Raw genomic sequence first — 24,039 nt, 5'->3', positions numbered from 1 at the left:
AATTATGCATAATATACATTTTATTTCTATATAAAAAGCAGTAAATGGCATTGTTTTGACTGCTGGTAAGAGTGTATGTTATTATTTGGCAATTAAAAGGTGAGGTTAGCTTTCAAAAATATCATTTATTCAAATAGAATTTCCAAAATGATAAACAAAATGTGAAACATTTGACTCATTTTCAGTCACATTAATAACAAAGGGCATTTTGAGTTTCATATACTATTGAAACAAGGATTTTCTTAGCTTTCTAAAAACATCACATCATCTTTGTAGCCAAAATAAACAAGACATGTCACTGAACTGTGTAACTGTGTAAAGAAAAGTGTCCCAGTTTTGTAGCCTTTTTGACTTTACATGCCTATATTAAACATTTAATGTTTTCAGAACTGTGCAAAAAGAAAAAAAAGCTGGTTCTGGTCGCTGCATCTCTGCTGCATGCAGCTTTGTAACACAGCCTTGTTGTTTTTCTAGCTTTGCTAGTAAATCCGTTGATGTCCGCGCTCGTTCGGCATCAGTCAAGTTTTAGTATTTCTCGTCATGTTTCGTCTCGTAATGCCGTTTCAAATTGTACTCTAAACACGGCGACATGCTCCCCACAAACCAAACACACAGGTTTACCCTGGACTTCAGTAAAGGAAACATTAGTAATAGTCCATATTTGTTTGAAAGTTCTGCTTTCGGCATCCACTTTCCTCTTTTTGGCATGAGCCGACATTTTCGCATTTTTCAGGGAGGGGTGACAGGGAAGGAAGACAGGTTGTCAATCACACGCATTTCACGTGCACAGTTGACGTGCACGATTGCGTGCACTGTGAGAATAAATGGGCTTCAAAATAAAAGCAATGCGGTTTTAGTCCACCCATAAGATAATTAGAAAATATGTTTTATTTTCTAATTATCATGTAATCTTTCGCGGGCCGGTCAGAATCATCCCGCGGGCCTTATTTGGCCAGGTCTGCTATAGACCCTAATGGTAAAATACCGAACTTAACAGCAGAAATAAAAATGTTTACAGCTTCGCCAACTTCTAACCAGTGAGATGAGCACAGTTAAAAATTAAAATTTAGCATTGGCAGAAGATATTGTGTCAATGAAGGTTGCCTTCTTGTTCAATTTAAGATTTAAAATTAAAAAATCATTGGTCAAATGATTGATTTTGAAACCGCCCACAGAACGGTGCACACAAGCCTGTCTGCACTCAGCATCTCCTCTGTTCAGCCCTCCTTGTGTGCGATGTTGACGTATGTCAAAGGCCATCTCCCAAAAACTCCAGACATTACGCACCATCCCTCCAAGTTTTTTTTATACTCCTGCTTGGTGTCTGCAGACGGCGTGCGAGCTCTGAGCATGAACGGAGGCGTTTATACTCTCTGTGCTGCATTATTCCCCGAAACCCCAAAGGGCAAACAAAGAAAATGAACTGTGAGGAATCAAAAAGACAATGAGTGTAACTCATAGATATGCCCATAGACTGTAGGTGTAATCGGCAAAATGCCATAAACCAACCTCCACCATGACGAGGAGGGATTGTAATTATCTGTCAATGCATATCTCATATTCCTTGCTTACTTTATCACCTTTGTACAAGCCCTGTAAAGGAACACGTCAATTATGATATGTATCAGAAAGTAAGAAAGAGTTGGGTATCCTTTAAACTATTTGATTTGGCTGCAAAATATTGACTCAAATGAAATTTTGAAGACCCCCTGTTTCTTAAGCATCTAAAAACTAAATGGCCTTTTTTTATAATCCCTAGTCGCGCGATCTCTGGTGCCAAGTCACAAAAATGCAGGTGCCTGACCGAGCGCTGCGACAAACAGCAGAGAAGAATAACACTGAACTGTGTGTTAATGATAGGATTGTCAATGATAACCAAAGCAGTGATTGTATGGAAATTGTTCAAATGGGGCATTCGCCGTCATTGGAGACTTTGTAATGAAAAACGCTGATTCTAACCTCCATAAATGCGTCAATAAAGTTAATTTGGTGCGGTTTATCTCCTTCACCACATCCCCTAGATAATCTTATCAGGCAAAGCCATGTTGGGGATGTAGACGGCTTGGACTCTTTAACAGAATAAAAACCTTAAAAAGAGCAGAACCAGCACATGATGAAATGACTGTCTTTATATTTTCGTCACATCTCAGACTTCCAGAAAACCAGTCAACAAACACTACAGCTGTGTGGTGCAGAGTACATTAAAAAAGAAGGACCATTAATGCATCCATTTTGAGGTGTGTGTGTGTGTGTGTGTGTGTGTGTGTGTGTGTGTGTGTGTGTGTGTGTGTGTGTGTGTGTGTGATGTCTTTGTCTAGAGCACTGCAGCCCAGGAGGAGGGAGGGGGAGCTGCTGTTGGTGTCGGGGTTGGGGGTAATGAGTGAGTGTGATCAGGCTTCAGTAGTCTGCATGCCATTAGCACCACCACCTCCACCCTCCCACCTCCTTGGCTCTCTGATCGCACGCAAGACGGCGATAGGCTCACAGGCTGGATCAGGGTGGTGGAGGGGCGGGGCAAGCTCCACATACTGAGAAGATACTACTGAAATTAAACCAGAAATTGATGCCACACGGCCCGCTTCAGACAGGATCATGGATGTATGAAGAGAACTGGATCCATTAATGAATGACGGTCAACACATGACGCTGGGAGAATATTCTGGGATCCGTTTTTCCTCTGATGAAGACGCCACATTGACAAGACGAAACTGACTTAATTAAACAATAACTGTGACTACAACTCCCTTAAAGATGATCGATATAAGGGAAAAAAAATCTCTGTTTTTGTAAAAAATTTGAGTAAACATATTACAGGTACAGTTTTGTTTTTTTCAAATCACGTAATTCATGTATTTCTCATCGTCATTGGGCGGCTGGACAAAAATATTTGCTATTTGGATGAGTTCATCGGCAGAGATCTTATTTTATTGTTTTATTTCGCTAATTCTACAGTCGATGGAGAGCCGCTCAGCTGCTTCTCAGCGGGAAGAGAAAACAGCGTGTAGAGGCAGAATATTTTCACGCCTGACTCAAAGTTACGAGCATTTCAGGAGCAGTGGGCGTCTGTGAAGCCCCCGGGGAGCAGCTCGGGGTTGAGTGTGTTGCCAACCCTGTGATTAAAAGGACACCCCCCCTCTACCTACCGAACCAAACCCACTTCGGATGCTAGCAGCACACCGCCAACAGTGCTAACACCTTAGCTAGCTGCACCCGACTGCTCAAGGAGCTCGGCTCATCAGGTGGTGATGAGAGAAGGACATGATGGCAACAGAGGGCACGGTCGGGGAAAAACCATAAGGCCACAGAGAGAAATAGTGTGTAGTAATGTTATTATCAACACCAGGTGATGATTATCTGCTGTTGTTGACGACTGTCTTGAAACCAGTTGGATGAAATCTTATTTGAAAGCAAGTTTCTGAAGTTTGGTTAAAATGCTCATTCCTGGTTACACTAAACTAGACCAAAAAATATTAACAACCTTTCGTCAGCTTACCTTTTGATGGCAAAAAAAGACGACTTAAACTCGACTGATATGTTGATGGTTTTGTGTGTCCAGAGTCAATGTGGATTCAAAATATATCAGTAGTTATAATTACTTTAAAATTGCCCTTTTTCAATACATAGTGACTCACATAAAAATACGACGACTACAATTGAATTCCTTACAGGTTCTGAATGAACAAGCCTGGGCCTGACACACCAGTGATGGTCTGACTTTAACACCGGAAGCAGGCCGTGGAGCAGTTTACAGCATAAAAGTGGTGCTTTGGGTCTTTTTTTATGTGGAACACAATGTGGACGAGGTTGATTAAAGGCAGCGAGCCACATCGTACCTGCTCACACATCGTACCTGCTCACACATCGTACCTGCTCACACATCGTACCTGCTCACACATCGTACCTGCTCACACATCGTACCTGCTCACACATCGTACCTGCTCACACACCGGAGGAAACAAAGAGGGGAGCTTTGGGGCTCCGTGGTTTCGTACTCACTTGCGTTGCTGTCGGCCAGGGTGTTGAGGTTGCCTGAGATGTCCCGCCTCCTGAACAGACACACCACCTTTGCCTCCACGTTTCCATTGGCTGTCTGGAAGTGGAGAGTCAGTGGGTTACAAGTAGGGGTCGTAACAAAGCGCTAACTCTGTTGGAACAGCCATATTGACATAGTTTCATTCACTTCTCATGCTGAGGGGTTAATCAGAGTCCTGAACCAGGGGGCTCAGTATCATGCACATTGATTCAGTTCTGCTTTTTCATTTGAGTGGGCCAAAAATAAAATTACAAACAGAAAGCCCTTTATATATCAGCAGCTGTGGGCGGCCACAGGGTGTTCATCATGTCTGTAGCAAGCAGTCAGTCATCACACTCAACAGTCGCTACAGGTAGTGTGTGATCTCATCTGCTCCGTGCAGATCTATGATCTAGTTTGTTCTTTGTCTAAAAGATGACTCATTTTTGTAGCTTTGTCCATCATTTATATCCGTTAGGGTACTTTTGTCACGTAATTTGCGAGATCTGGTAACACGGCTCCAAATATTCACAAAACAGCAGCGGGGTTCTGCCAGTGTAGTTCCAGCTGACTCCCTGTAGGGCCGAAGCATCTGGGAGTTTTTTTAAGACACATTTTTGCTGACTTTAAGGTGGACTGGCTATTCTCGTTTTAGTCACAAGTCGCTCACCAGGTTTGACTGCAACTAGACCTCCAACAGCAGGAGTTCTGTTTTTGTATCTAAATATTTGATTGTTTTTCATTTAAATGTCTGGGAGAACCCAGTAATAATAATATTTTTGTTGTTCTTTTAGAGATTATATCATTTTAAAAGATTGTGATAAACGGGCATATGATATCTTCTCATATCAATCGCAGACCCCTGAATTGAATCAAATTTAAAAATGTATCGTGGCAGATTTTGTGATATCAGCAAATATCACATTGTAGTCCAAATAGCCAGCGACGAGTCAGCAATAGGGTCGCTACATGGACAAATATGTGATATTGTATGACTTCCAAGTGTTAAAACAGATTCATTGTTGAGATTAACAGACAAATCTGCACCTTTAAAAAAATGTATCTGTTTTCTCCTATGCACTTGGTAAAACATTATTAAAGTTGCAATAGACACAGTTTTTGCTTTGACTTATCTAGGTGAAGTAAATGGTGACTGCACAGTGGAATGGCTGTTGAATAATGACATCATCAGCGTTTGGATTGGTTCCCTATAAACCTGGTTTTCACTGTGCTATTCTGTACCATCTCCTGGGATATGAATCCTCCATTTATTTACGGCACAAAAGGAACATGACTGCCGTTTTGGTTTTGTTGTTTGTTATACTTTTTTTGTTTAGCAAATGGGCTACCACTCCATTTCGTTGTCCAACACTTTAATTCATAATGACAATAAATGATCCTTGAATACAATGACAAGGTGGCTCCGTAGTCTGAACCAAGACAGCTGCACTCTTTATTTCCTCCCATTGTCAACGGCAGGCACTTTGAAGCTGCACTCTTTTCGTTCTTAACTTTCACAATAAGAGCCCTAGACGGTTGTTGATGCTTTGGACAGTAGCCAGGCTGCTAGTGGTTGCCCCGTGTTGCTAACTGTGTTAGTGATCCAGTTGTCTTTGCGACAGCAACAATAAAACCTGTCCAGCTGGTCAATGCTCAACATGAAAGTAACTTCAACTCGATGCAGACTGAAAATGTCCAGCTGGTGATTGTCAAACTAACTTCAGCTTGCTGTTTGAGTGTTTGCTCTCTTCTGCTTGTGTGATGGCATTTTGTTCACACAGGTGAGTTTAGTCAGTAGATGACGGCGTATGTGGCCCCTCTGCTGTTTTCGCTGAAGTATAACGCTATTAAACCACATCCACAGTGCTGAAGTTGTTCCTTTTTAAATCAGACCAATTCCTCCAGGGTTGTAATATGATATGGCAGATTTTAAATCCCATTTAGATGTATACTGGTAGCATCATGAAGACTATGATATGTCAGCCACCTGGTAGTAGTACCTCAGGTAGTTAGGACGATGAGAGGTTTCATTCTCCCTGGATTGACTATGATCATAAGAGCACACAGTGCTTCCCTCCACATTCCAGCCTGGAGCTGCAGAGCTGGCCACTCTCTCTCGCTCTCTCTCTCACTATCCATTCATTGTGCTCAGCAGCCATTAGCACTCAGGACGATGCAGTCCTCCTGCTGCTCAGCACAAGCCCTTCAATGTAAGAGTGTTACATAAATGAGCTTAATCCTTTGACTGGGAAACAAGCCTGTGTCATATGCTGCTGCTGTTATATAAGTGGCTCCTGTACTGGTGTCCTGAGATTGCAGTAACTACGGTTTACCATGAGCAGCGTCCAGGAAAGACCAGGGATATACAGTGTGTGTGTGTGTGTGTGTGTGTGTGTGTGTGTGTGTGTGTGTGTGTGTGTGTGTGTGTGTGTGTGTGTGTGTGTGTGTGTGTGTGTAAAGTATGTTGACTGGAATGATATCTGAGGTGTCATTATATCCAAATTAAAACACCGGCAGGTCTATCAGGATGTTCAGTATCTAAGGTATATGAGCTATGAAACACAGCCTGGTTAGATATACAATAGGACAATACAACACTGCCAGGTATTAAATATGGTCGGGTACCGACAGAATGACATCCGTACTACGGAGCACCGATTTATGTTTAATCAATCGGTGACAAATGTCAGTACCTGAGAGCACATCTGGCTGAGAGAGTGACTTAGAGAGAAAGAGGGAGGGAGGGAGAGAGAGAGAGAGAGAGAATACGTCCGCTCTGCATCTTGTTAAAGCCAGTGAGTCATCCCGGGTCACGCCGCCATCCTCTACCTGTGTGTGGCGGCCTTTGATAATGGCACACTTAACTTAACTTATTAACATAACCTAATTATAGCCAGAACTCCACTAATGTATTAAACATTTCACAATAAAAGCTTTGTGTTAACAGATTAAGGGATTCTGTCCGAAGAAACGCAAGCTTTTAATTTGAAAAGGAAACAGGAGATGTTTCACAGATACATGTTTGTCTGTGAGATATTTTACAGATTTAAACATTGAAACTGGAGTGAAAGGTTCTTAATAAATAACTATATGTTCTATATAAAGAACAATGTTGAATTTGAAAAGTTTGGGCCCCATTTCTTTTAGAACTGAAATTACATTTTTGTTAGAGTAGAGTAACGAACTACTGGTGATGCTCAATTGCGAACAGTACCCTATCCTAATATTACAGAAAGAACTGTAAAATGTAAAACATATAAGAGAAACAACCAACCTTGTTGAGCTCTTCTATTCTACGGATCAGGTAAGGGTTGCTGGAGGAGTTCTCAAAGTACACATAATCTGAAAGAAACAACAGGGAAAAGTTAGAGTCATGTCATGTTCACAGGGAATTATTCACGTCAATGCACGACTGCACATAACAAAATATATACTAAGTATAGAAAATTTTGTCCACTGATAGTTGGACAGACCCCAGCACAGCTCTGTGGCAGTACTGGCAGACCTGAGAAGAGTTTGGCTAACCTGATGGATAGGAACCCATTCAAGTGACACACAGCTCTAATTGGAGGCCTGTCTGTACAACACTGAGAAGCTGTTGGGAGAACCGGACGCTGCCAACTCAGTGAGAGGACTGGTGTAACAGGAGCTTCAGGAAAGTTGTCTATCGCGGCTGCAGACGTGTAGACTAGAAGGGCATCCAGAGAGGGCAGACCATCTGCTGCAAGAGCTAACGAGTTCTTCCTTTACCCATGTTTTTACCATTCCACAGAGTTTCATGACAATCAGGCCCGTAACAAACCAAACTGAAAGCATTACCTCTTTAACAGATGAAAAAAAAGTTAGAAACAGTTAGGAGATATTTGTTAGTGTTAAAAATTGTTTAACTAATAACAAGTAGTACTGTGTGAGAAATGATACTATGTTTGCTTCATTTAGATTCGATTTTTGACGTTTATTTATTAATTAATTATTTTCTTGTTTAGCATATTATGTATTTAGTATTTTGTTTTTGAGTATTTGCACATGTACCAGGGTGAACCTATGGTATTTTTTTTTTTTAACCAGAGCAAGATAGGCAGCGACGGCAATGATTTCTTTGTTCCTTACTTTGCCTCCTTGTTTTTGGGGTAAATAAATCATAAGAAACACAGAACCAACAGCGTTGTCATGAGTGGTGTGCTTGGATTTTAGATTTTCTCCGACTGCATAAAAATTAACAAAAGGCATTCAAATGTCAGTCTGACAGGTAAAACATGTGTCGTAGGTTGATATTGGAGTTTAGTTTGGAGCACTGAACTGACACCAACTGGGATAATCATCTATTTCCATCTTTGTCTGTAGGTAAGGTGTATTGAACAAAATACATCAGTTATAATATTTAGTCTGTCGTTAAGTAAAAGCATGAATCAGTGAAGAACGCGCTCATGCTCTGCAGCTCTTGTCATTTCATCATCTCATTGTGTCCTCTTCCTCTGTAATGGTTTAATGGCACCAGACTGGAGAATTAGCACACCGGCTGTTTATCTGGACGCGCCCAACTCCTAGCATTCAGTAGTGGATCGAAAAGCACAGGTGGAAGATCTGAGATTGGGAGCATCCACTGTTTTCTATGGCAGCCTGCACACAGGGGACGCATCCGGAAAACACCAATGTCCTGATTTCCAGCAGTACTGTGCATCAACACAGCAGCAATTCTATCACATATGTCACCTGGCAAGGAACATCCCAGCTAACACAGCCCAGTGTTTCCATAGCATTATATCGGACCACCTTTGTGCTTTTCTATCTAATTATAAAACACATTGGTTGAATAGAATTTGGAGATTAAAAGATGATACGGCAAAAAAAAGAGAAAATAATCTAACAAAGCACGGTAAACAAGACCGTGTGCGTGTTTAAGGGCGGATCGGATGGGTTGAAGACATCGCCGCAGGGGCTCGGTGAGAACAGTCTGTGCCGGATGACCCCTACCGGGAGCAGGGGGGCTTCGTCTCGGGGTGTTGTAAAGCTCAAGGCCGGAGCCACAAGTCACCTTCACCCGGGGCCTTTCCCAGCCGACCTAGAGCCGGTCATGTTGCACGGCCCTGGAGGAAATGAGCCACGCTAGGGCCAGCGTCCCCAGGAAGAGGTTCCACCAAGACGTCCACCCACGCTGAGGGGCTGCCCTGACTCGCAGGGTTAAAACCCCCTGACAGACTGCTCGGCCCCGGCCGTTGAGGAAGTATGAATATTTTGGTTCATTATGAAACTATGGCGGGCCGCATTTCAAACATCATTCTAGCTCATGCCATTGGGTTTTCGGACTGCCAGATCTTAACACATTTACATGTTTAACATCTTCGTGTTAAACAGACAAATTATTTGAGTCAATTGGGGGATGGTGACCTAGTGGTAAAGCTGACCACTGCTTCTGTCAAAAGATCAGTGTGAATTGCACATTCTGCCCAACAATAAACAAAGAGGAAAGAAACATTTACAGCAGTCTTTGCTTCAATGAGAAAAATGACACTTCAGCGACATAAAAAATATGATTTGAATCAGTCACTGTTGTCTGACTCTAATGTGATCGGGCCAACAGAAGCACACTGCATTATTATTTAGAAATTGAATTAGTCAGTAAGCGGGTCAGCTATGCTAGAAGAACATGCCATGGTAACACCTTCTGGCAATGACACGGTTAACATAGGGACATATACAATTAGAGGGTAAAGACGGAGCGCCAAAAAACCCCAACACAAATCCTAATTACCAATACCCGAATACAAGTCCAAACACAAATATATTTCATATAAAGTGATATTAAAACAGACCATTAACAGCCAATTATCTCATTTCGATGAACAATGAAACACCTGCAAATGGATTAACATTTTTCCTTGATAAATAACTGAAAATGTTTAATCAAATCCGTGAAAAAAAGTGGCTTGGTCAAATTCTTAGTCTGATTTTTATGCTCTTGGATCAGATATTTCCTGCTCAAAATCTAAAGCATGTTTATAGTACTGCATCGTATTTGGCCAGTGTTCGTGTGCAGCAAAGAATAAAATAAATACTGCTCTGTAAACTAGTCAATCTTCTTTTTCCAGCTTCATTGAAAACAAACGTTACCAAACGGCCTTGAGAGATGAGCCCGTATTCTGTGTCTTAGTTTAGCGTTTACTGGGTTCTATTAATTCACCAATATTCTGTTTGTAGGAACGTGTGTCCGGATCTCTTCCCAGCCCATTCTGCTAACCACAAGTAATCCCTCCCACACACAGACCTGACCCAGCCTACACTTCAACTAGGCAGTTATTACCAGTGAAATTAATGTGGCAGAGGGGGGAGAGATCAAGTGCAATGTGCTTTAGACATAATGTACAGAAAAACCACAGAAAAGTCTACTACTACTATCGCCGATACCGCCACATAATAGCCAACGGACAGAATCCAGCAGCTTGTTCGGGTTCAGGTGTGAATAAGGTGAGACTAGTCATGTAGAGAAGCTTCTGTGTCTGTTCAAGAAACTTTCCCCAGTTGCATCTAAAAGGTCAAGAGGCCAGTAGGAATACCTGGAGGCCGGCAGGTGGAGCAAGGAGGTACATCCTGTTTTAGTGAAATGCTGCAGGTATCAACTGACACTGAATGAAGCATGTTGTGACACTGCTCAAGTAAACCTGCTGGATCTCAGGAGATAATGTAGTAAACAGCCTGGGTCACTTCAATTCAGTCAAGAATGCAATCAGGGCCACACTACTCCTGGAGATGGTCTGGATTACATTGTGATCACATGACATCTGCCAAACGAGCTGAATCACTCCACCTCTTCCTGCTGACTCAAGCCGTCTGTCAAGAAGCTACAGATGAGCCCTTCCTCTGCAAAGCAAAAATAAGAGGAGCCCGTACAGCAGTATCACTTTCCTTGACTTTACGATACACGTTTTTGCACCTAGGGTATTGTATGTTTGCATTGATAAACATAACACAGGGACTGGTCTACATTGAGGAAATGATGAAGACGTGGAAACAGGTTATTGTGTGAACAACGTCCGTGCTGCGTCATTGCGTCTGTTTTCGTGACAAAATGTACTTTGTACCAGAGTGCTCATCATGGATTATTCCTTGTGAAAGCTCTTATAGTGCGTGTGTCTGACCCCCTATCTCCAGTCAGGCATGTAGTGTGAAAACCAAAACGACTTCAAGACTCCTGATAAACGGACATCTCGTTGAGTACTGTGAACCTACTTGGCTTTAAAAATGGTCAGCCCACCCCAAGTGAGCCTAACCCCGTTTACTGTAATCAGCAGGTGACACGAGAATTTGGCTTGGGTCATGAGACTATGGGGGTTGAACCTCCGACCATCTAGGGGGGTCCGGAAACATGCCCCTCTGGAAGAAAATGTTAAAGTTAAAAGGTAAAATGAAGAGGCTAGGTCTATGAAGAAATGTGTGCTCTTTTCTAGCAGTGGTGCAATATAACTTTGGCCACTCAAATACTGTACTTAATTACAATTTTGGTACTTGTACTTTACTTGAGTATTTCAATCTATTTCAATCTGAGGGAAACATTGTACTTTTAACTGCACTACATGTATTTGAGAAAATGTGTTAGCTGATTTACTTTGCAGATTGAACTTGTTAATACAAAATATAATTAGTTCTCAATTTAAAAGTGGTCTTTTTTGTTTTGTTATTAATTTATAAATATATATTCAGATTTAGCGATAGTGAATATGGGCTCACAATGCGAGCCGTTCACAGCTGCCGACAGCTTTAACTGAGAGATGTCGGTCTTTAAGATATTGATCAAGCCTACCATCCATTCATCCTACAACTACCGAAGACACAATGCCTCCTTGTCGTGTTTGATGCAGTTCTGCACAGCCGTGTGGCTTCACGTCAAGCTCCATCTGGTCCTCCCACAAGCAGGGACAGAGAGCCTCGGGAGGATACCAGTGGGTTTCTGATGCATCATCACAGGCAGAGATGGAGAAGGGAGGATTTAGACAGGGTAGAGGATTTATTGCTCTACTTAGCACACTGATGAGCAGCCTGACCAGAAAAGCATCACCTCCTTGTTCGCGGAGAAGGAACACAACAGCACCATATTACATAACACTGGCTGAAGCGCCAAAAGGAGATCTGCACTCTCATGTGCCTGACATGACTGATTCTAGCTCTGAAGATGGTGAACGTTGGAAGTTACTCTTTTCATATTCCAGCCTTCCGTCTCGACTTCCTGCCCAGTGGGACAGATTAAAGAATGATCCTGTTCCACCGGCACTGAAGCACTGAGACCAGCGTAGTGTATCAATGATCCACCAAAAAAAAAAAACACACTGGACTACAGAGGGTTCACACCATCTACCCTTCAAAAAAAATAATAATAAAAAAAAACACACATCTCAGCTAAACCTGAGGTTCGGCATTATCACTTCAGGGATAAGCTGGTGGTTTTATGTTAATGTAGGCAATGTATGTAGAAAAAAAAAAAGTTCTAAAGAAAAGGCAGCCGTGAGTGTTTGTTGTGGACGTATGAGGCTGGAGTGGCGCAGTATGCCGGGTGCTTGAGGGTGAATGAAGAGGAGGAAGCCCTTTGACTAATCTCTGGGGAAGATAATGATCTTATATGAGAGCTGAACACTGTGTGCTTCCAGAGGACTGGTAATATATGTGCTTGCTCAAACCGAACTGCGTGCACCAGTCAGCTGCAACAACATGAAATCCTCTTGATTCATAAATATGAACTCATTCTAACCGATTTCAATCTCACAACATTAATGCCTACACTACAAAATAAATTTGTTCCTTTACTGTCCATATCATACAGCCAAACAACTGAACCTCGTTTCTGTGTGGGCCACTTAAAAATACATTTCTATGTCATTACAGAATCACATGATTGTTGCTAACTGCATATTCTGTCTGTGCATATATAATATTTTAGTTATTGTGGATTTTTTTTTTTTTTTACTTATTTAATATTCTTTACCGTTTTATTACTTATTTATAATACTTTTTTATTTTTACTATGTCTTTTGTTTGCACTATACTCTATGCTGCTGTAATCCTGTAAATTTCCCGCTGCGGGACTAATAAAGAATTATCTTATCTTATATGTTATGGGCTAGACTTAGCATTTAACTGTAACATTTTATCCGCCATACCACACCGCATTACCGCTGTGGAAAATCCACGACACACTCATGATCCAGCAGGCTGTCAAGAAGTGAAACTTTAAATGAGAGCTCCAGCAGCTCTACACAACGATGGAGCTCATGCAAAGTTCCCTCAGAATGCCCGTTGGCGTGCAGACAACAAGGATGCACACACAAGTCCTAGTTCCTCTGAGCAGCAAGCCTTTGTATGGGTCCATCCTTGCAGGTCTCATGCATAACCACTATTGTAACGTGTGCTGGGGACAGCAATCTCGCATAAACCAGACCAAAGCATACCTGAAACTATCCTTAGTTAGAATTGGGAACTAAACATTAAAAGATGTCGATGTAAAAACAAAAACAAGTAACACTTAAAACAAACGTAGAGAACTATGATAGACAGCTTCACCGGGGAACAGCTCCAGAAAAAGTGTTTATCTTTACCATCACAGGACATTGAATTAATCCAATAAAACCCCAGTTTAATACTTTAAATCGTATTGGGCAGATTAAGCCATATACATACATTTCACCTTGAAAGAATAACTGGAATACAAAAACATGTCTGAATAATTAATAAAATGACCTTGTATCCCCTATAAACCCAACATCAGCCCATTCTACCAGTGACTAGAGATGCTCTTGCTCTCTGCTGATGATCCCGCCTCAATAGCACCGTGTTAACCATCGTACAAACGTAAACATGATGCACTATGTAAAGTAATCAGTGCAACAGTATAACAAAACAAAGTTAACAATGCGGTATGCCATTTGGACATTCGACCAAAAACCGAGTGATAACATTAAGCACAGAATGATGCAGGGTAGTGTTAAACTAGCATGACCTAAACAGCCCGCAGGCTCCTGTGTGACCTTACCGACCTTAACACAGCAACGGAACTGTTACACTGTCAATTCAAGCATTTCAGCCGCCACCAAAACCAGACTCCAAAAAATAAATAAAAAAATAAAAAATAAAAGAAAGGTACACAAAGTCCTAACATGGCTATTAATGATTCTAGACAATGAACGGGAGTAACGAGCACTGGACGGACAAGGCGACAGATCCACTTCAGAGTCCTGGTGACACCGATCATCAACGAAACTGAGGCGGAAAAACGGGTTGAGGCACCGTCGCTGGAGGACAGACGTCTCTACCGGCGTGTTGTTTCTCTCCACAATGGGGACGTCTGAAAACCCCGGTGTTAGCATTACGAGGAGGGTGGGAGTCGTAATGATGCAACCTACGACATGCTGCTGGATCATATAAGCGTGTGAAAGCCATGTTAATTACGTACTATAGCCTCATTTTAATGTCGCCCGAGATGCTAAGGTTTCCATCCAGTGGCAACGCAGCATATGTACATAAATGAAACGAGAAGTCCTGCTAGCAAGTTAGTGCTAGCTAGCTAGTTTACTTAGTTACTTGTTTCTCTCGCCGATATTTCGTTCTTACTATTTGTTAAATGGTCTAAGACGAGGTAGTAACTCTTAATACACGTATCAGATAACGTTATATGTTCGTATTTTAAGAGCCAAGCACACATAACCACACACAGTACGTACGGCTAGGCTAACCAAATGTAGCATTCAAAGTTAGCTAGCAGGGCTAACGCCATCCGTTGCATGTGGAGCGCTATGGCGGAGTCACTAGTGACATTAAGCCGCCGCACAGACAATGCTAGCCGACCAGCTTTAGCTAGCTAACCACCACACACGTCGGCGGAGTTGGCCGGCTGCTGTTCCCCCCACAGCTAGCGTTAACAGTGTTAGCAGTGTGTGCTAACGCTAACTAGCATCGTGCACGTTACCATATGTAACGTCCTGGAGACTCAAATGTCCAAATGGGACCAAATGACGATTGCTTCGCTTGTTTTATAAAACTACAGATACGATTAGGCGGACTCAGGCTGCGTTTATTTCAAATTAAATACCAACTTTCACAACCGGTTCATGCGTGTCGGCGGTAGCCCGCCGCGGGGTAACGTGTCCTCGCGGACACCGGTCGGGATATCACTCCGGTCTGCTTTAAAAGTTCATGTTTTCTGAAGGACCGGACCGTGCTAGGCGTGTTGTACATCAGTGTAGAGGGCTGGAGCAGAGCTGAGTATAAACTAAGTCACAGGGTTGGAGTTATTTACATGTGCCCATTAGCTGAGCCTCATTACATTGTTGGAGGTTTTTAATAGATCTGACGTCCCTCCATGCAAGAGTGGACGCACGTACAGACACTAGCCGGGAGCTAGCGTTAGTTAGCGGCTAACCGCACAGACAGCTAGCGGCTAGCTTAGCCACCTTGCTGTCGAAACGAACAATCACGTTGGGGGGGGGGGGGGGGGGTGTCTTAAAAATGTAAAACATTCCTTACCTCCCACTCGGTACATGTTGGCCGCCATTCTCTCGTAACCTTTATCAAAAGCAGTCCCCGGGTATTCCCCGCTCGGGTAGAAAAAGGTCGATGGGGATCTATGTTATTCCTTCATTTATCGCAGACACCCCCGCCGTGAAACAAAGCCGGCTCCGGACACAACAAGCCGAGATGTGGCGGGTAAAAAGTTGAAAGTTTCCGTTCGTAATGTTCCGGAGGTTATCCCCAAAATATAGAAGTCTTTGTTTTCGGTCCCTCCGACGACCTTCCTCTCCTCTTCCTCACTCACTCACTCATTCACACACAGCTAGCCTGTCTCTTACTCCACTCTTCCTCCCATCCTCCGCTCCCAGCTTCATCCTCCTCTTCTTCACCTCCGCTCAGTTCAACACACACGCTCGTACACGGCGAGCACACACTCACTGGCCCCCTTCGCTCGTGCGCAAATCGTCATCTTCGGCTACTGTCGACAATCTCCGGAATGTCACAATTAACTTTTGCACTGGTTTGGTAAACAACCTGTTTTATAATATGACATGTAAACTCACTCTCACGACCAAAGGAGTAAAATGTCTCGTCTGTTTTTCGGAGACCAAAATATTATTTAAATAATTTATACTTTAAAAAAAAAATTGTCTCCACATATTGGACAGAAACATGGATAGAAAGTAAAGAAAAGTTGTAGCTAGATCCAGGCAAAGCAGGAAGTGGGAAATACACACGCGCGCGCACGAGCAAGCGTAGAGGTTTTACATGGTCACTTGATTAGTTTCTAAATGAGCTGTGAGCCTTTCAACCAAATAATGATATTTTTTGTTTATTTTAAATACATTTTAAGTATAGGACCTCTTTACTACCAGGAACAAAAATGGATGCAATGCTGGGGATATCAAATGATGTGTTTTCAAATTGTAATTATGTGGTAATAAATCAATATTGGGCGAGAATAAGACATAATCTTGACTTTTTTTTAATTTAAAACTAGGAATCGGAAAGTCAGATTGTGTTAGTATCAACATATAGTTACAGTTTTGGAAGTTATTTTGGTAAGTCATAAAGAATGGTTGTCTTAACAGTCTCATAACTTTAATCTGACTATATCAATATTATGATGTAGTGACTCATGAACGTAACTTAAAAAGTCATGTCGATTAAACAATTATTATTACCGTTTAAAAGTGCATGATCATAATGACATTGGATATTGGTTTGGTGAGTTAATGTTTGTCTTATGTCAACTTGATGTCACATAGTGTGATGTAAAAAGGGTAGATGTATCTGTAGACGAGCAGTGCTGTATTGATTTCTACTGTACTGATATGTTGGGTGGAATTTCCTTTTTAGTTTTTTCTTTGTCTCTTTGTGTAATGACTAACACAACAATATATAATATATTTCCCTTTCAATTTCAATTTGAGTCTCATCGTTTTGACTTATTAAAAATGTAAAAGGCCTGACTTCTTATCCTGTTCGTGGTGCTTAGTATCACACAATTTTGATGAATTTAAATTAGTCTGTTATAAATTTGACTTTAAGCCACACTTTCAATTTAGTGTCTGGTCATAGCTATCATATGGGTTTTCATCTTCCAAGTGTCAAAGATACAAAAGCTCATTGCAATACATATCAACTAGTGTGGTTGGTAAATGCAACCCATAAAAATAAAATATATCATGAGTAGACAAGAACAAAACAGAGGAAGAAAAAAGCCAATCAATATATAAAGAGAAATACAGTCATACTGAGTCCAGATATTGCAAAAAGGGTCCCCAGGATCCTTCCTATTTATGTTGACAAATTTAAATTATGAGATTGCAGTTTCTCCATGTGATAACTGAAAAGAAGTTCATGCAGCCTGTTTCTACAGCGCAGGAGATGGTGAGGTTTTTTGCCCATCAAATAGACCAGTATGATTTGATAAGTGGACAGTTCTAAAATAAATGCCACAATTTCCCAACATGACCTTAAGAATACTAACCTGTTGTCAGCCGGTTATTGAACAAATATGAATACAGGAAAGGCACCATCCTCTATATATGATCAGCATTCATTTCCTGTCTCCAAGCCGTCTTAATAAAGTTGACAGAAGTAATTCACTAATTTGGTGAAAAGTTTCATGCTCTCTGGCAAAGTAGCAATTCCAATAGATTGTCTCTCAAAAGTGACTCTAAGGAATATTTTCCTTAAGTTAAGCTTAAGTTGCATACAACAAAAATAAAATAGAGTGAGGTAGAATGTACTTTAAGCTTAACTGACGAAAAGAATCAAACTTTTTGTCCAAATAGTCCTGAATGCAAATGTGCTATCCAGCACTGCTGGGGCACAACGATGTAAACATCTAACAACAAAACTATGACTTACTGATTTAATAGCAAATGCAGCTTTGTGAAAAGTTTGGCATTCAGTATTATTAAGGACATGAGCTCTAGTTTTAGCCAGAGGGGGGCAGGATGGAGTGAGTCCTGATCTGGAGGACCCGGTACACTAATGCCCTGATATTATCTGACTGATAGACTAAACTGAAACACCCACATCTGCATCCAGAGTGGGCCTAAATCAAATAGGATATGTATATATATATATATATATTTTTTTATAATCCCAAATAAATTCTAAAGTTATTGTCCCTAACTTCTACAAAATATAAATATTCCAAAATCAATATAGACAATTTTTCAAGAGATTTAAGATAGGGCCAAAGACCTTCAGTATTCTATGCTGTTTTTAATCAATAACTTCTAACAAATTTAAATTGAGCAAAAGTTTAGGATTTTTCGAGCTCCTAAATATTTGCTATAAACCTGAACAACCTTTACTGCAATGCACTTCCATAAATTAAACCAAGAGAAAAATCAGGCTCACCTCAACCAGCTACAATATTGAAATAACTCTTTCATGTTAATGCATCAGTAATAATAATCCAGTGGTTTAATATATATTGAACTAAAGGTGGCCACTAGTTTCTACTTTCTAGTAAGTTTCATTGACTGGACTGAGTTGGAAGACCAAAACCCCTGTGTACTTTGTGCGGTTCAGTGTTTGGGATCAGGCATTTCCTCAACACGCAGCACAGCACACAACTCCTGAAGCAGCACTGCCCACTAGTGACTCTTCACGCACAACACATTTTCCAGTCTTCAGTTATTTATTGAGAGCATGGCAGATACATACATCACAGTATTCCCAAATTTTTTCTTAAATATATATAAAACTGCACTAAAGTAATCGTTTTCAAGTGTAATGATCTACTCTTTGAGAGATGAATTAATCAGAGATGCTGAGAATTGATTTCATTGAACAGGTTTGTCACAGTCGTACTGATGCAAGCTTAAAAAACAGCTTCACTATTAGCGAGATGTCAACCAAACGCTGCTGGAAATATTAAAAAAAATGTGTAAATACATTATGTACACGTCTTTAAAGGCCCCGATGGCGTACGCCGCGATGCAGCACTTTGGTTAGTTTGTTAAAACAAGGTGGACTAAAACAGGAATGTTGACTGAAACCAAAGTCTATGTCGCTGTAGAAGTCTAGTCACAGAACACTGCCTCTAACGGCCCTCACCACTACAGAATGATGGAAGAATCACACTGCCCAGTTTCACATGATGATGGAGGTGTGTAAGCGTAAATTTAATGTGGACATTCCTCCTGGAGAGGATTCCTCTACATGTTCTGTATGAAGCTGACGCAGCAGTGCCACTGCAGAGCCCATAACGGCGGCTGCCGTCCACCGGCTGACGGCCTATCTGGTGGTGTAAACATCCTCTGTTAATAACCCGATGTCCCTCCTAGGTGCTGGCAGGCTCCGGGGAGCTGGTGGAGGTGGACGAGGCCGAGGCTAGCCTCTCCCTGCTGTCGCCCGCCCCGCCTCCGACCACCCTCCACTGGAGGATGCAGGTGTCCTTCCCGCCCATGGAGAGGAGGTGGGAGTCGCTGTGGGTGAAGCAGACGTTGGTGACGTGGCTGCCGTGACCCTCGTACTTGTGGCTCGGCGCCTGGAGAGGAGAGAAGAGGCCCGTCTTTATGAGCACACAGTAAACCTCAGCGGGGAGGACACACAAGTCAAAATGAATCATTTTCTTTAAAGATGAAGGTTGATCATATAATGGGAAGAGTTGTAAGAATTGGAGTTGGTCTGAAGTGTCTTTGATAAAAATGAGAATGTTATTAAGCTCTCCTCACCATTTGTATCGACTTATAAAATGGTCCCTAACTTCAGCTCATCATTTTCCCTCTACTGTCAATCACACAAGGTTTCCAAAGCACCAAGCACCGATACCCCTGGATGCTATTGAGTAGGCTTCAAAACAAACTAAAAATAGAGACTAATCTCTCCCACTTTAACATGCTGACATTTTTATGACATTAGAGACTGTTAAAATGAGTGTATGTGTGTCCAATGACTGCTTTTTATGAATGACTTTTATGACTGACTAATTGTTGTCTTGTTGTACTGTAAATATGGTTTGCTTTTGTTCTGAGGTCTCTAATAAGACCTTGATCTTAGTGTAACTTACTTAATAAACATAACTTAACTAACTGAAATCAAGCTTAATAATATATGTACCTTTGTGGTTTGTTGTGCTCCAGAATGTCTTTTCATTTTGTCAAATTTGCATCATGGTGAAGTAACTATTTGCAGTTTGGATTGTAACGTAATTTAAAAACTGACTATAATTTATCGTGACAAACTTGTTGATTTTAGTCAAAAATAAATAATAAAACACATAGCACTTTTAAATAAAGCACCTAAATCTTACTTCAACCACTACATGATAATGAGGAAAAGTCTTAATATTTTTGATAAGCTACTGAGAAACTGATCAGAAATACTGCTATAAAAAAAGTATGGTAGTTCTCAAAATACAGTAATTCAAATGATTGGATACTTGAAATGTCCTTAGTTACAGCAACTCTACATTACTACTTACATTATCCTGCATCTAGGAATCACTTGATACTCACAATTTACTGATGGTGTCGGCAAACAACAGCTGCCAGACATTATTGTTAACATATAGACCAAAACAGGTGTTTATGTTAAGGAAGCAGTTAGAGAGCAATGTTTGCTTTTCATGTGCATCGAGCCAAAGTAGACGGAAAGGTTGACCCATTGAGGGCTGTGTACGGGCGCTACCTTGGGTTTCGGACAGGGGTACTGGAAAAGGTGGACTTTACAGAAGTCGTCGGCCACGGCCACCATCCTCTCGCTGTGGGAGCGACACAGGGCGTTGATGTCGGTGCCGTCAGAGCCTTCCAACCACACACCTGAAAACACCACAGCAAGTCAGCAGTCCTACAGGATAAAACAACACTGCGTGGTTTTAGGCACATGAAACACTTGAAATTAGAGCAGTGGAGCATCTCACCTATGACGTGAAAGCCCAGCACACAGGTATAGGAGGCCCATTCTCTGTCTTTGCTCTCAAAGCGATTCCTCAACAGTTTACACCCTGCTGCGATGTCCCCTGTCAGATCACATTAATCTTCACAGTCACAACAGTAGATCGTCACGATGTTTGAGGATTCACATACAAAATTACACTTGTTCACTTACAGTAAAGGATCTCATAGTCGCCCGAATTAGACATGATGTACTTTCCATCTTTGGACCAATCCAGGTGAGTTATGAAGCTGGAGTGACCCTGATTGGACAGATAAGCAGAGGCAGTGTCACATAATGCTCTACGAGATGACAAGGAAGGTCTTATTCTATACTTTCCAACAACAATACGTCCCATCTTCCCCGGGGAAGTGGTGAAGGGTTTTGTGTTGCTATGGTTGAATGGATGAATAAATCTCATCCTTTGTGTCTGTTTTTAGATGAAAATCTGAAAAATTAGGGTCAGGCTCAGGATCACAAATTTGGCAGTTAAAAGTTTTGTTCAGCTGATTTTAAAAGGTGCTTAATTCCAAATGTATGGCATTCCTATGTTTGAGGAATGCATCCACATGGTTCTCAAAATGCCGCTAACATCGCAAACACAGGCAGCAGTGCTGCCAGAGGTAACAGTGTTTACCCGAGTGGGGAACCGGAGGGTGGGTGCTTAGCTTCCACCACGAGGGCGTTGGGTTGGGACGGCGTTATCAGCTGTAACCGCCGCATGAGCGCAGTGCAGAGCTGCTGCCCGTGGGGCATGCTCAACATGCACTAAAAGTAGGGGCGCAATGGACCACAAAACTAATTAGTTCGGATAGTTTCAATGTTTTGAGACGCAGAAATAAAAATAAAAAAAGGCGCAAATGTAATTTTTGCAGATACCCCCCTCATGTTTATTTGTTGCCGACACGGTTGCCAATCGTCTATGAGCCATATAATTGTGTATTAATAGAGATTTAGTGCACTGTTAGGGACTATTTTCTTTGGCGGATTAATTTCCTATTGCTACTCTGGATTTTTTGGGGCAGCAGGACCGTGTATGTGGAATTGAGTCAAAATAAACTACAGTGTGTGTATTCATGGTAATGAAGTGCAACAGTGGGACTCATTGATGTGTTTCTAATGGAGCTCTATGGCAAAGAGGAAGAAGTTATATCAGCAAGAAAAATCTAGAATATCACCACACTTTTCGTTGTTAAAGAAGACTGGTTAACATTAGCAGTGATGGACAGGCACGGAACAAAAAACACTCCCAGAGGTCAGACTGGATCGGGGGGAAATCCAAGGGAACAAACAGGAACATTTATGGATTTGATATTTAACTCACGTTGCATTTCCCAAAGCGGGTGTAACGCCGGCCGCTCTCCGTCACATTGTAGATGTAGATGAAGTTGTCATGGGATCCAACAGCTAAAAAGCTGCCGTCTGAGAACACAAGAGGCCATTCATGCGGTTAAAGGGGATTTCCACAATATCTTCAGAATCAGAATCCGTTTTTTTTTCCTAGTAGGTTTTCACATATCATTTGGTGTATTGGTGAATAACACAATCATTGTAGGATTTCCATCCATCCATCTTCCATAACCGCTTATCCAGTTAAGGGTCGCGGGGGTGCTGGAGCCGATCCCAGCTGTCAATGGGCGAAGGCAGGGTACACCCTGGACAGGTCGCCAGCCTATCACAGGGCTGACATATATAGACAGACAACCACTCACACTCACATCCACACCTACGGGGAATTTAGAGTCTTCAATTAACCTAAGCTGCATGTCTTTGGACTGTGGGAGGAAGCCGGAGAACCCGGAGAGAACCCACGCTGACACGGGGAGAACATGCAAACTCCACACAGAAGGTTGTCCAGCCCGGGAATTGAACCCGGGCCCCTCTTGCTGTGAGGCGACAGTGCTAACCACTACACCACCGTGCAGCCATTGTGTGTTTTTTAAGTTAAAAATGGCTTTTGGCTTGGCTTTATCAAACCATGGCATGTTCCCAAATTTTGGATTATGATCATTTTGAGAGCAGTTGGACGATAGAGAGCGCTGACCTGGTGAGTATCTCATGACGGACAGCTGCTCGTTCCCATCAGTGGACTCAGAGACCACCTCTCTGGTCAGCAGGTCGAGGGCCATCCACCTGTTAAGTGTCACAGAGGGGTGGGACAGAGGCATCAGTAATGAGGAGTGACTGGACAGCAGGCAGCTCTGTCTCGTCAGTTACATCTATGTGATGGCAAAGACCATAGAGTTCCTCCTCTGCAAACTTCCCTTATTGCATAGCTCAACATTTTGAGAAACGTGCTTATTTGCTTTTCTCTGGGAGTGGGTTATTGATACCAACCTTGAGAGAGGGAATGAACGTATTAGCCAAAATTATTCCTTTAAAATGTTTCAGTTAATATATACTGCATGTATTGATTGTTGACATGACTTTCATATGTCAAACCTTTTGGTCAATTATTTTATCCAGGTGTAAAAGTGCTGTGTTGTGCGTTATTACCTTCCTGTGTTGAGGCCGACTGAGACCACTGATCCATTTGGGCAGAAATCAGCGCACAGCCCGTACTCCTGTCAGAGACACCAGGTACTAGTTAACTGTATGTGTGGCAGCACTGCTGTCACCAGTATCAATGGGTTTATTCCAGTCAGCTGAATGATATCTTGAAAATAAATCCAGTACACTAGGGGAAATATGTCAGGAAGAGTGTGTCTCCTACCTCCAGCGTGATGCACCAGTCCAGCTTGTGTTCCTCTGTGTTCCACAAACACACCTGCCTGTCGTGGCCGCAGGTGATGAAGATGTTCTGAGAGGGGTGTGTGGCCAAACCCCACATCTCATCCACATGACCCTGAGACACACGCACACACAACCACGCATAGTGAAACAACAAAAGATCAGTTTTCATCTTGTTCAGTCAAATGAAGTCTTGATGAGACGTCCATGTGCTATAGTACATATCAGTCTCACTGGGACCATACCGTATATGGTACACTACATTGTATATTGTATCACCAGTACACACTCAGCAGGTGTGCTGGTGATACAATATAAAATGTACTGTACCATAAAAAGTAATCCGGAACAAACAGCCGTGTTCCTTCACACACTGAAGTACCACCAGGGTCCAGTTCTCTGAA

General features: G+C 42.0%; 2 protein-coding genes across 3 annotated transcripts in view; both read right to left on the bottom strand.

Annotated features, from left to right (window-relative positions):
• mta2 (metastasis associated 1 family, member 2) overlaps positions 1–15,563 on the bottom strand; it is a 30,732-nt gene extending 15,169 nt beyond the window's left edge. The window contains 3 exon segments of the mRNA XM_054601176.1: positions 3,997–4,090; positions 7,287–7,354; positions 15,521–15,563. Of these exon segments, the coding sequence (XP_054457151.1) occupies positions 3,997–4,090; positions 7,287–7,354; positions 15,521–15,548 (190 nt within the window). The 5' untranslated portion in view covers positions 15,549–15,563.
• A 3,091-nt stretch (positions 15,564–18,654) lies between these two features.
• The window catches only part of eml3 (EMAP like 3), a 49,584-nt gene continuing 44,199 nt past the window's right edge, over positions 18,655–24,039 (bottom strand). For both annotated transcript variants that reach the window (XM_054600954.1, XM_054600955.1), the window contains 8 exons: positions 23,619–23,750; positions 23,402–23,469; positions 22,950–23,038; positions 22,230–22,327; positions 21,080–21,167; positions 20,892–20,990; positions 20,660–20,790; positions 18,655–19,517 (listed from right to left, as the gene is read on the bottom strand). In XM_054600954.1, coding sequence (XP_054456929.1) covers positions 19,311–19,517; positions 20,660–20,790; positions 20,892–20,990; positions 21,080–21,167; positions 22,230–22,327; positions 22,950–23,038; positions 23,402–23,469; positions 23,619–23,750 — 912 coding nt within the window. In that variant the 3' untranslated portion in view covers positions 18,655–19,310. The remainder of the gene's footprint in view (positions 19,518–20,659; positions 20,791–20,891; positions 20,991–21,079; positions 21,168–22,229; positions 22,328–22,949; positions 23,039–23,401; positions 23,470–23,618; positions 23,751–24,039) is intronic.

The sequence above is a fragment of the Anoplopoma fimbria genome, chromosome 7 (genome assembly GCF_027596085.1).
Source record: "Anoplopoma fimbria isolate UVic2021 breed Golden Eagle Sablefish chromosome 7, Afim_UVic_2022, whole genome shotgun sequence".
NCBI lineage: Eukaryota > Metazoa > Chordata > Actinopteri > Perciformes > Anoplopomatidae > Anoplopoma > Anoplopoma fimbria.
The sequence above is the reverse complement of the archived record's forward strand: the minus strand, read 5'-3'. Positions and strand labels throughout refer to the sequence as shown.